The following is a 13,045-nucleotide window of genomic DNA, read 5'->3' on the forward strand; positions in this document are numbered from 1 at the left end:
CGGTTTTTTATAATGATAAAATTTGATTATGAAATATCTCATAATCTTAATCATGTTTTTTTAAGAATCAATAATTCCTTATTATGAGAATGATATATTGTCTAGGAAAGACTATTATTGTTAAAGATAAAATGCAAGAATATCTTTATAAATTATCTGAGTCTTATTCAAAGAACTTTGATAATAACTTTAAACCATGTTACTCACCTAAACAAATGTTGAAAATAGGTGTTTTTGAAAGTAAATAATTAAATAATTCTGTGAGCGAACTTCCAATTAAATGATATAAGGAAAGTAAAGATAAAAAGAGTATTATTATTAATCCAAAATTGAATTATTTTAGAGTTAAATAAAGACAATTATTAACAACTTGGAAAAAGAGGATGGATGTCAATTCGTAAAAGAGACTATGACATGAGAGAATGGTTTCAATAGTATTGCTGATTTTGTATTCAAAGGACAGGTACATCAGACCAAGTTCATATCAAAATATGGTAGGTTTTTAAACGTAGTCAAAGTCAAATAAATATTTTATAAAAAAGTTTTCAATAAACAAATAACCAAAAATAATCAAAGAATTAAAGAAGTATCAAGCAAAACAAACAACGACATACATTATTATTGTAAGGTTATTTTTGTTTTTAATAAAAATTAATAAAATAATTATTTTAAGTAGTAGCATTTTCTGTTTGTTTAACTCAGACAAATACTTTTTGTTGATTCTATGAAATGTATTGCAAAAAGGTTATTAACAGAATAATAACATTCAACAAATTAAGTAAATAAATGTAATATAAAGAGATTATCTTAAAAATAATAATAACACTTTCATTTATTTTTTTTCTAAAATTGAATAATGAAAAAACAAAATTATGAATAAATGGGATATAAAACATAATTGTAATACTTAAAAATAATAATTTACTTTTAAAAAGAAAAAGAAAATTCTCCACCCAAAAAGAAGAACTATGAACTAAAAAATGAACAAAAGAAGATAAGATGTCAAAGAAAGGAAATATGAAAGCTAGAGTTGCAGATACTCAAGATTTAAGAGAAATGTTAACTAACAAAAAGGAAAGTGAAAGAATTGAAGGGTTAAAAATAGTTATTTCTCAAATGACAGAAGGGAAAGATGTTGGAATATTATTTGGTGAAGTTCTTCAATGCGTTGCAACACCAAATATTGATGCTAAGAAATTAGCTTATTTATATATTATGAATTATGCTAAAACACAACAAGATAATGCTACAAGAGCAGTTCAAGCTTTTTTGAGAGATTCAAATGATCCTAACCCAATTATACGAGCATTAGCTATCAGAACAATGGGAGCTATTAGAGTACCTAAAGTTACACAGGAATTATACAACCCATTACAAAAAGCATTGAAAGATCAAGATCCATACGTTAGAAAAACCGCAGCTATGTGTGTTGCAAAGTTATATTTCTTAAATCAAGAGGAGTGTGTTAGACAAGGATTTGTTAATACATTAAAAGAGTTAATATTTGATAGTAACCATGTTGTAGTTGCTAATGCACTTGCTGCTCTTAATGAAATTAATAGTATATCGGAAAAGCATGACGTCTTTGAAGTTACTTCAGAAAATTATAACATTCTTCTTACAGCATTAAATAAATGCGCAAATGAATGGGGACAAGTTATTATATTAGATACTATTTCTAAATATGTTCCAGAAAATGTCCAAATTGCTGAAAGTATTTGTGAACAAGTTGCTCCAAGATTAAAAGCTGCTAATAGTGCTGTAGTATTAGCTGCTGTTAAACTTATTCTTGTATTACTTCCTCATTTAAGTGAACAAAATGCATCACTTTATTTGAAAAAGATTGCACCACCATTAGGAACACTTATGTCTGCATCTAAAGCATATGAAATTCAATATGTTGCATTAAGAAACATTCGATTAATTCTTCAAAAATGTAAAGATTTATTAGTAAATGATGTAAAAATATTTTATTGTAAATATAATGATCCTTTATATATTAAAATTGAAAAACTTGAAATTATTGTTGCTTTAGCTAATAAAGACAATATTAAAGAAATTCTTTCTGAATTTGTTGACTATTCTCAAATGGGTGATGTTGAATTTGTTAGAAAAGCTGTTAGAGCATTAGGAAGATGTGCTATTAAATTAGAAAACGTTGCTAATCAATGCATTACCACTTTAGTGGATTTAATTAATACAAAAGTTAATTATATTGTACAAGAAGCAATTGTTGTTATTAGAGATATCTTTAGAAGATATCCAAATAGATATGAAAAAGTTATTGGAACTCTTTGCGAGAATTTAGACTCCCTTGATGAACCAGAAGCTAAAGCTGCTATGATTTGGATTATTGGAGAATATTCAGATAGAATTACTAATGTAGCCGATTTATTACAAATGTTCTTAGAAACTTTCCAAGAAGAAGATATTAATGTCCAATTACAATTACTCACAGCAACAGTTAAATCATTCTTAAAAGCTTCTTTAGAGGATCAAGATGTTCTTCAAAATTTGTTTACTATGTGCACTGAAAGTGATAATCCTGATCTTAGAGATAGAGGTCTATTTTATTGGAGACTTCTTGCTCATGACCCAGAACTTGCTAAAGAAATGGTTTGTTCTGAAAAACCAGTTATTAAAGATGACTCTGAAGAACTTGACCAAGCTGTTTTAGTTAAATTAATTCCACACATTGGTTCTTTGGCTTCATTATTACATAAACCACCAGAGGTTTTCGTTTCTTCATTGAAAGCACAAGCTGGTGGATTTAATTTCAAGAATCTTGAGACTTTAGGTGAAGAATTCTCTTCTGACGAGGAAGATGACATTCAAATCAATACTCAACCTGCTAATACAAAATCATTACTTGATTTTGGTGATGTTACTACTCCAGCCCAACCAACTGCTGCCCCAGCTCAACAAGCCCCTCAACAACAAAGTGTAATGTCTTTGTTTGATAATTTGAACACAACTGCACCAGCTCAGTCTACTCCTGCTCAACCAGTCCAACAACAACAAAATATTTATGCTACTCTTTACGGACAACCAACCCAACCAGTTCAACAGCAACCAGCTCTCTTTGCTACTCCTGGTGTTCAACCACAAGCTGCTCCAGCTCAACCACAACAAACAAATAAACCAGCCGTTGATCTTTCATTCCTTGGCATTTAACTGAATTGTTGTCTTAAAAACTTTAAATTTTATATTTTAGTAATAGAATAAAAAATTTCAAACAAGAACAAAAATCAATTTAAGCGATTTGGTGAATCTCTCCAGTAGAGAATAGTAATAGAGAGAATTGCTCTAATTGAGATGGTTCGGTTGATTGAATGCTAATAAGGACATTAGTTTGAGATTCAAGAATAACTTTTGTTTGAACTAGTTTAATAAGTAATCAATATTATTTAAAAATGAAAATAAAATTAACAAACTATCTGAGTCATTTTCATCACAAGTCGCAAGTATTCTATCATTATTTTGATCAATGACTGTGACTTTTTTTTGAGAATTATTCGTAACATTTATCATAGGAGTTAAGAATAATGATAATACTCCTTTATCCATAGCAAATAAATGAGTTTGTTTTAAATTACCATTTTTTCCTGATAAGAAACAACTAAACCCCTCGTTTATTTCAGATAATTCAACAGATGGATTTTCAAATGTAGATCGAAGTAATTCATGAATTACAATTGTAAACTTACCAAAGAGGTTTGGTAAAATTGTCATTGGAATAATAACGTATTGTCCTGGGACTAACTCAACAGCCTTACTCATGTACGATGCGTTGGTGAAGTTGGTACTAAAGACAACCTGTTGATATTCAAATCCAAAAATTTTTGTGTTAGAATCAGTTTTTATCATAGTCATTCCCATACTCATTTTATCTTCAGGACTTCCTTTGTCATAAACTAATTCAGCAATGACTCTGGTATTTTCTTTAACTCTAAGAACAAATTGTTGGTTTTTTCTCCAATTACCAGAATTAAAACACCCACCTGCTGTAAGTTCATTCCATTCACCAGATATCCAAGATGTTTTAGTTGGTATATGTTGACTCATAGAGATATCTGACATTGAATAAATCATTAACTTAAAACTTGTACGAGATTGATTTCCTCTTATATAAGGTATTAATATATAAGTTCCACTTACATTGTCTACTAATGCAGATGATGTAGTGTCATTTTCTTCTGATTCTTCTTTGATATTACCAGGAGTAAGTACAGCTAATGGAGTTTCATCATCTTTTGTTTTAAATAAAGCAAATCCAATATCAGTGTCTTCGTCAATGCCTAATGCAACTAACAAAATAAATAATGAAGTTGGATGGGTAGATGAAATAATAAATTTAGGATTGTCACACCATTGATATGAATTTCTTTTTATTCTACCACCATTATTTTTATTATTCCATTCACTATTGATTTGATATAATTTCCAATCAGTTTCTGACTCGTTTAATATTTTTACTTGAGCAGAGCCATCTGGATATTCGATATCCATTAAATACCTTCTTTCAATTGCTGGTTGATATGTACATCCAAAAATAATGTACCACCCTTTATCAAAATCTATTGTTTGTTCTATCTTTCTTTTTAAAGAAAATGTAGTTCCTTCTCCAATAACACAATCGTCAACTATATCTAACATTCTTTGTTTGTCTTCAATTTCATTTGCTGTAAATACATATAAAGCAATATGAGTTAAATTTCCTTCTTCTGCTATTTGTTCTAAACTAATTCTAATAGTAGTTTTATATAACACATGAATACTAATTTGTATATTATTTCTCCAACTGGGGAAAACATGACAACCACCAGCAGTAACACCTCTCCACTCTCCATTCAACCGAAATATTTCATTATCTGCATTTTCTATTAGTTCATGTGATATGTCTGCATTTGATTTTATTTCAATTGCTTTACCATTTTCTCTTTGTGGATCTACTATCAATGGAACAAATGGTTGATTAATACTATAGCTCTCAATATAAATGGGAGTTATTGGTGAACGATCATGACCATCTTCCTCTTTATGTAAAGGACTTGTTGTATTGAACAAACTATCACCTTTTTGGGTTTTATCAATTGTTTCATTAGACCCATCAAAATAACTATGGTTTATAGAAAGCGGGACAGGAGAATATCTCATTGAAAAATCTTTTTGTGTGTTATCAGATTTAGCAATAGGACTATTTTCATCAGTACCAATAACATTTGGGTAAATATTTTGAACATCAAATTCTTCTGTTGCATGATTTGAAGGATGATTAGAAAAATCTAACGTACTAATTTCATGAACGTCATAATCAGGAAAAATCGAATCGATCATATTTTCTAAACCTCCTATTCCATTTTCTTGTTGTTCTTCATTACTTCTTTTACCTACACTAGGATCAGCGAATGTTGGATCTTTAGCCTGTTTTTTGACAAGTTCAAGTGTCTTTTCAATCCCACCATTTTCTTGAATCTTTTCACTTAGATGATCTAATAAAGTCATTAAATTTTGTTTATTTCTCATAGAAATAAAATCATGTTTAAGTAATGTATATGCAGATGGTCTTACTTGTGGAGTTTTAACCAAACAATTACTTAAAAATTCTTGAAGATTATAACTATGTTCACTTTCATTTTTTAATTTAGGAGGGGGGTTTTGAGCGATGAGCATTAATACTCTCATAGGGGGCATGTCATAATAAGGAGGATATGTCTCAGCCATTTCAATGATAGAAATTCCTAATGCCCAAATATCTACTTTTTCATTATAACCCGTTTCATCAACTATTTCTGGTGCTAAAAAATGAGGAGTTCCAATTAATGTTTTATGGTGTCTTGTTTTATCATTTAATGTTGTTGCAATACCAAAATCCCCTAGTTTAACATCCCCATCTTTTGTTATTAAGAAATTAGCTGGTTTAATGTCTCTATGTATTTTATGTAATTCATGAAGATATTTTAATCCTTGAAGAGCATCATGACAAATTTGTGCAATAACATCTTCTTTTAATTCTTCTCCAAGAATATCCATCATGTCAGCAACAGACCCGTAACAACAATATTCCATAACAATCTATTTATAATTATTTAATTTATTTGATTATGACAAAAGCAAACCCAAAACTCTTCTTGTCTTAATACACTTGTATAATATCGAATAATGTAGGGTGATCGAAGGACTTTGAGTGTATCAATTTCTCTTCTAATATCTTGAAAATCTGCATCTTTCGGTAATCGTTTTATAGCGACAATTGTTCTTGTATTTTGATGAAACGCTTTATATACTTGACCAAAAGAACCTTGTCCTATTCTTTCTAAAAAACCAAATTCATCATATGGTCCAATGGCATTAACTTCCATTGTATTATGTCTAATACTCCCAATTTTTAAGTTTTTTTTTTTCTTAAAATTGTTATAATTGTGTTATGTAATAACAAAATACTTTTTTATTTTGATTTTTCTATTCTATTATTGGAATAGAAAAACCAATCATTTCAAAATTTTTGGGTATTTGAAAATAATAGTAAACTACCATAGGAATTTCAAGATGAACAGTTAATCATGTCTCGTCTTGTCACCTTGGAAGGTCAGTTAGGAGATTTGACAAGCAAAGAAAGAAATGCAATCCCAAGAGTGTGTCACATTCATTTATCAAAAATAAGTTTGTAAAGATTTTTTAATTATTATGTCATTAAAAAAAAAATACTGAATAAAAAAGCAGCAAAAATACCATTAAAGACTCCAAAGTCGTTTTTGATTTCAGTTTGTATGAATAAAACAAAATCTTCAATTAAAACAAGTGCTCCATTGATTATGACACCAGACACATCATCTTTAGTGATCAATCTCAATATTATCTTTTCATATCTTCATTATTTTCGGGTTTGTTGATAAATAATACCTAAAAAAATATGAAAACAGAAATTGATTATTAGGAAATAAATAATAAAATAAATATCAGATTACATAAATACAAAAAACCAAATTTGGTATATGCTTCTTGTTCTTTATCTTTGAACGAAATCTTTTATTCAGGATTTACTGGAGATTTAGATATGAAAGGAGCAAATGAAAAGAAAAATTTTAATAAAGATTTATATACAATCACATGTACTATTGACTCTATTCCTTTAGAATTTAATCACCTTCAAGACTTACCTCGTTTTATTGAGTTATGTAAAACACAAACAGTTAGTGGTACAGATAATACATTAGAGACACTTGATTTATTTTTTGATGCAGCAGAAAATATTCAAGAAGAAGGGTCTGACTCAGAAGAATCTAATTCTGTTCCTATTGCGCCAACACCACCAGAAAGTCGTCGTGTATCAAAAAATTTAAGTCAGAAAATCCAATTAAAATTAGGTGATATACCTGAAAAAAGAACATCTAAAGAAAATTTAGAATTTGTTGCTCGAGACTCTGTTAAAAAACAAATGAAAACAAGTGGGTCACAAAAAGGAAAAATGGTTAGAAAAACTATTACTAATGTTAAAGTTATTACTAATGATAATGATGATTCTACAGATACTGAAGATTTTATCAAACCATTATACTCAATGGAAAAAACAATGGGAATGATGGAAAAAGAAGAAGAACCTATTGTGTTACTTATTGATCCAAAGAAACGAAGGTCTTTAAGATTTTATGAAGCAATGGGAGAGAATGTTGAAGAAGTTATTGAAAAAAGGTATCATTTTATTTTTATAAGTGATTCTGAAGAAATGAAAAAGTTTATTGCATTATTAGTGATGAAAGCTGGAACTAAAGAAAAGGCAATTAAAATTGGTATTTGTGGGTCTGATGGATTTGTAAGTCTTTTTGTTCGAATTTTTATTGAAATTACTTCAAAAAAATTAAAAGGAGGAGAAGGAATGTTTAAATTCTATTATATTCCAGTTGGAAAAACTTGTGAATTAATGACAGTCTTAGATGGAAGTAAAAAATACAGAGAATTATTCTTTTCAGAAGAATGGAATGGTTTGTTTAATACAACTCAAAATATTCAACAACAAATTTGTAAAGTAATATTTGAAAAAGTTAATGAAGTTATTCAAAATTCTCAAAATAAAAAATATATTCAATTAGGAGAAATACAATTAACTACAGAAAATGAAACTGTGATTGTTCCATTTTTAAAGAGTATTTGTCTCACTCCAACTATAACTGAATCAAAACCTCCTGTTATTGCTATTGATATTTGTAAACAAAAGAAAGATAAACAACATGTTACAAAAATTAAAAAACCATTAAGTGCATTAGATATTATTCGATTAGATGGTATTGAAACTACAGGTGCTATTGAAAAATATGGAGATACTAAAGGGGTATTATTAAGTGTAATTCGAAAGAATGATAGAAAATTGTTAAGTTGTGAACAAATTATTAAAACTTATTGTGGAGATGAGGATGAGAAGAAAAAAGAAAAAAAGAAAGTGGAAAAAAAAGAAGACTCACCCTTAAAAAAAGAAGAAAAAGAAGAGTCTTCAGCAAATGTTTCAACATGTACAAAAATGATGATCAATTGTGAAGATTCATTGTTTAGTGTTTTTATTGATGGGAGGAAATTCTTTAGTGATGTTAAATATATTTCAGTTAAAAATATATGGACAGGAACAAAAAGTATTTATTTTAACACTTTTGTTTGAATTTATTCATTTTTTTTAATTAATTTTTAGTGGTATATTTTTTATAAACAAAATCAATAAAATTCAACGAAATAAATTAATGAAAATATAAATCTCCAATGGAAGTTAATTGTGGTTGAATTAACTCTCGTATTGGTTGATGAGGTGATGAGATTAATTTAATTAAAAGAGAGTATATCCATTGTATTGTTAATCCATTTCCTAATGAGGGTTTGTTTGATATTATTTGAGGAAATATTTGTTTAATAGAATAAAGTAACTCTAAAACACACCATTGTTCTCTATATCCTTCTACATTCAATAAATAATTATTAGTAATAAGGTTCATATGTGTAACATAAACATCAGCACATTTTGATTTTTTAGAAATATCATTGAATGTAAGATAACAATTAATTAATATTGAATGACATTCTTGAGAAAGAGTTTGACCGTATGTTTTAAATTGTAAAGATGGTTTAATTCCATAATCAATAAAATAATTAAATACATCAATTTGTGATTTTTCTATTGATTTTGTTTTTATAATTTGAAGAAAATTGACAAGAGGAGTAAATATTTGAGTATCATTTTCAATTAAGAATTGTTCATTAACTTCTTTGTATTTGATTATATTAGTAATTTCTATTATTTTAACATTTATTTCATTAATAGAATCAATAGTTTTTAATTTTTGAGAAAGAATATCAAATAATAATTGATGTACTTCTAATTTATAGTGTAAAGATTTATTAAGAAATACTTTTTCTTGAGATTCACTTCTTTGTAATTGATTATTTGGTTCAATAAAAAAAGAAATAATTGTTTCATGTGATCGAATAATTCTTTGTATTATTTGTTCATCAAGAGTAAAATTCATTAATATTTTAATTAATTCATTAATTCCCCACCACTTAGACGTTTTAGCTCTTTCGTTTATTTTTTCAATATCAAGAATAGTATCTAAACACCAAAGAACTGTGGTTTCAAATTTATCTTTAATATTTTCAAAATCTTTATCAATAATAAATGAATTTAATGCTTTTATATAACGTTCTTGAATCAATGTTCCACTATTCTCTGAAACAAAGAAATCATTTGGGAATAAACAAATAAATTTCTTTATCATTTCAATTATTCTGTATTTTAATTTAATTCCACAAATACTATAAGAATCACATAACATATTTAAATATAATATTGCTACTCCACTAAACACTCCATCATTAAATATTAAAAAGTCATTTATCATTTCAATTACATCTAATGTATCATCTGCTAAACTTTCATCTACTTCTTTAAATATTGAAGAATCATAAACAATAGGAAGTAATTTAAATACATATTTAATACCAACTTCAATACCAAATACTGTTGGTTGAAAGAAAGCAAAATCAGTAAATCCAAGAATATATCTAAATACTTGTTTCTTTGTTTCTTCATCACTAAACTTTTCAAATATTATTTTTAACGATCTCATAACACATGAAAGGTCAGCAATTATCGAATCATTCCATCTTCTTATTTCAGTTAATACTCGAGAAATAATATGACTTTTTTTAATATCATCTCTTAATGGAATGTCTGTAGTATTAAGTATTCGTGGATATACAATAACTTTTAATTTTTGAAATGCTGAATAAAATACTTCTGTTATTAATTTTTTCCATCCTTCTTCTTTTAAACAAACTCCTTGATCCTTTATTGCTCTTAATAATGTTTGTGCTGCTGAAAACCAAATGTCATACCGTTCATCATCTATTTCATTTAATAATTCATTAAAAAGAATCATCATTAATGATTCTTTAATTTCTTGTTTAAAATTAAGTTCTGGTGTTTGACTAATAAGTTCTAATAAACTCCATTGTAATTCAATTGTTGATAAAGCGATATTTAAATCGTTATTTTGATTTAAAAAAGATTTTAAAGTTTCCAATACATAATTCATTTGTTTAAATGAAAATTGTCTTAAAATATTTGGTTTACAAATTTCTTTCAAAACATTAAATGATTGACTAACAATATCATAATTTGAACAGAATGATAATTCTTTAAATAATTGATCAATAGAATCATTTAGTGTTATTATTATATTTTCAATAAAAGTGGTATAACTATCAATCAAAGATCTTTTAGCTTTAACATTAGTTGATTTAATTATTGGAATTGAAACATCAAATAAAAAGAGAATATAATCTTTTTGAAATACATTTGATGAACGTTGAGACAGAATAGAATTAGTTAAATCAAAAAAGTATGAGTTAATTAATTCTTCAGAGTGAAGAGCAGTATTAATAAATAATGATTTAATATATTCTTTTATTAAAAGAAATCTTTTTGGATGAAGTTTAATAGAATTAAATAATTGATCAAAATAATATTTGTCTATTTTAAATGATTCTTGATAATAATTTTCAATTATTGTTTGACATAATTCTACTAATGTTTTAATATAAATACAATATAATTCATCATTCATTAAATCACTTTCATTCAAATAATAATTTGGTGTATTTATTATTTCATCGTTTGTTTGAATTAATGGACATATATTTGCAATTGTATTTAATGATGATAAAAATGGTAATATTATAAGAAATTCTTTGGTTTGAAAGGAATTTGAAAATTCTTTAATACAGTCTTTTAACCAATTTACACATGTCAACTGTTTTTCATTAAATTCTTGACTAATATTTTGTTGATAAGGAATAAGACCAGAAGTATTAATAATCATGTTTATAATACGTATTGATTCTTCATGAAGGTTATTTGAAAGTAATAAAGAAACAACATTAAAAACAAATATTAAATATTCTTTAAATAATGGAATGGGAATAGGCAATTCAATAAAATAACGTAATTGTTCTTCAACAACATTAAAAATATTTTTAAATTGATTGTCTAAAATAAGTAAAGAGTCTTTATCTGCTAACAAAAAGGTGACGATACTAATAATTATTTTAGTAATAATACAACAATTACTTTCTTCTATTAATTCTGTTTGAGGTGTTTTTGTAATAAATTCACTTACAAGTTTAAACGAAGAAAATGGTATTACTATTTGTTGATTTATATATTCTTGATATTTCTTTATTGCAAATTCAGAAAATTCATTTGCTGGTGGTAATATTTGTCGAGTATCATGTTTTTCAAAAGAACATAAAAATTCATTTAATATACATTGAAGTAATGCAAATTGTATTTCTTTAGATTTAGTAGTAGAAATACATTGAATAACTTTTGAAAACAATGTCATAAAAGTAGGTATTTCATATTGAGTAAATAATCCAGTAATTAATGAATATAAACTTTGATCAAACTCATTATTATCTAATAATTTTATACATAATTCGATTATAACTGATGATAAACACTCTTTAAAATTAAGTTTCTATAATTTATAAATATTTTTTATTCTCCACCATTTTAAACAAAAAAAAAGAATAACAAACTTCAAATAATTGATGATTTGATAATACAATAGTACAAATAATATTTGTTGGTATTTGAATTTTATTATTTTTAATTATTGTTGATTTATCTCCTATTATTAAATTACAAAGTTCATTTAATAATATACTTAAATCATTTATTAAATTATTATTCTTTTCATTTTCTTCTTTTTGATTTAAACAATCATTATTTGCTATTTTAAATAACTTTATTGTCGTTTTAAATATTATTTCATTTATTCCAATTCCATTATTTTTATTTGCTAATTCAAATAATAATACATAAACATCCATTAAACTTCCATTATAAAATGAATGAATATATTTATTTGATTCAAATATCGTATTGAAAATTGAAAGTATTTTTGATCGAATTTCTTCTTTCATTTGAATTTTACAAATTGATTTAATTATTGAACTAAACCATATCTAATTAATAAATCCCATTATTTCTTTTATTATTATTGTTTTATTCATTTAGTAACAAACATCTCTTATTAATTCATCTTTAATAAATTGTTCTATTAATTCTAATACTAACAAATTCAATTTTACATTATTTAATTCCATTATTTCAAGTACCATCCCATAATATTCTTCTTCTTTCTTTTTTATTTCTTCTTTAAATTCTTCATCATTATAATTCTTTATTCGCGTAGCTTCTTTGATTAATTTTAATGAAAGATCTTCTGTTTTTCTTTTCTCTTTCACCTCTTCATATAACGCTCTAAATATCGCTACGTATGGAGCTACCATAAAATTCCCTTTTCTTTCCATTCTTTTTTATGAATCTAATTTTATAGTTCTTTTTTTATTTCATTTTCTTTTAATAACTATAAATTATTTGTTATTTATTTTTCTCTTTATTTCAATTTTTTATTCAATTATGATTTTATCTGAATTAATAAAAAAGTATTGTGATGAATAAAACACAACAAAATAATGAAATAACAATGAATAATAT

The 13,045-nt window shown here is 26.0% G+C and overlaps 4 protein-coding genes across 4 annotated transcripts; 2 read left to right on the forward strand and 2 right to left on the reverse strand.

Moving 5' to 3' along the window:
- Positions 1-999: 999 nt before the first annotated feature.
- Positions 1,000-3,174, forward strand: ENU1_190630 (adaptor protein (AP) family protein; the record flags this gene model as incomplete). The annotated part of the gene is made up of 1 exon (XM_008861799.1): positions 1,000-3,174. The coding sequence occupies one exon, from the start codon at positions 1,000-1,002 to the stop codon at positions 3,172-3,174; it is 2,175 nt and encodes a 724-aa protein (XP_008860021.1).
- A 79-nt stretch (positions 3,175-3,253) lies between these two features.
- ENU1_190640 (protein kinase, putative) lies at positions 3,254-6,362 on the reverse strand (the record flags this gene model as incomplete). Its single annotated transcript, XM_008861800.1, has 3 exons — positions 3,254-3,381; positions 3,435-6,075; positions 6,120-6,362. The coding sequence occupies 3 exons, from the start codon at positions 6,360-6,362 to the stop codon at positions 3,254-3,256; spliced, it is 3,012 nt and encodes a 1,003-aa protein (XP_008860022.1).
- A 695-nt stretch (positions 6,363-7,057) lies between these two features.
- On the forward strand, positions 7,058-8,650 carry ENU1_190650 (hypothetical protein; the record flags this gene model as incomplete). The annotated part of the gene is made up of 1 exon (XM_008861801.1): positions 7,058-8,650. One exon carries the CDS (start codon positions 7,058-7,060, stop codon positions 8,648-8,650), a length of 1,593 nt encoding a protein of 530 aa, XP_008860023.1.
- Positions 8,651-8,726: 76 nt separating this feature from the next.
- ENU1_190660 (hypothetical protein) lies at positions 8,727-12,858 on the reverse strand (the record flags this gene model as incomplete). The annotated part of the gene is made up of 3 exons (XM_008861802.1): positions 8,727-12,020; positions 12,082-12,510; positions 12,571-12,858. The coding sequence occupies 3 exons, from the start codon at positions 12,856-12,858 to the stop codon at positions 8,727-8,729; spliced, it is 4,011 nt and encodes a 1,336-aa protein (XP_008860024.1).
- Positions 12,859-13,045: the final 187 nt, after the last annotated feature.

The sequence above is a fragment of the Entamoeba nuttalli genome (genome assembly GCF_000257125.1).
Source record: "Entamoeba nuttalli P19 unplaced genomic scaffold asmbl_8921, whole genome shotgun sequence".
Taxonomy (NCBI): Eukaryota; Evosea; order Mastigamoebida; family Endamoebidae; genus Entamoeba; species Entamoeba nuttalli.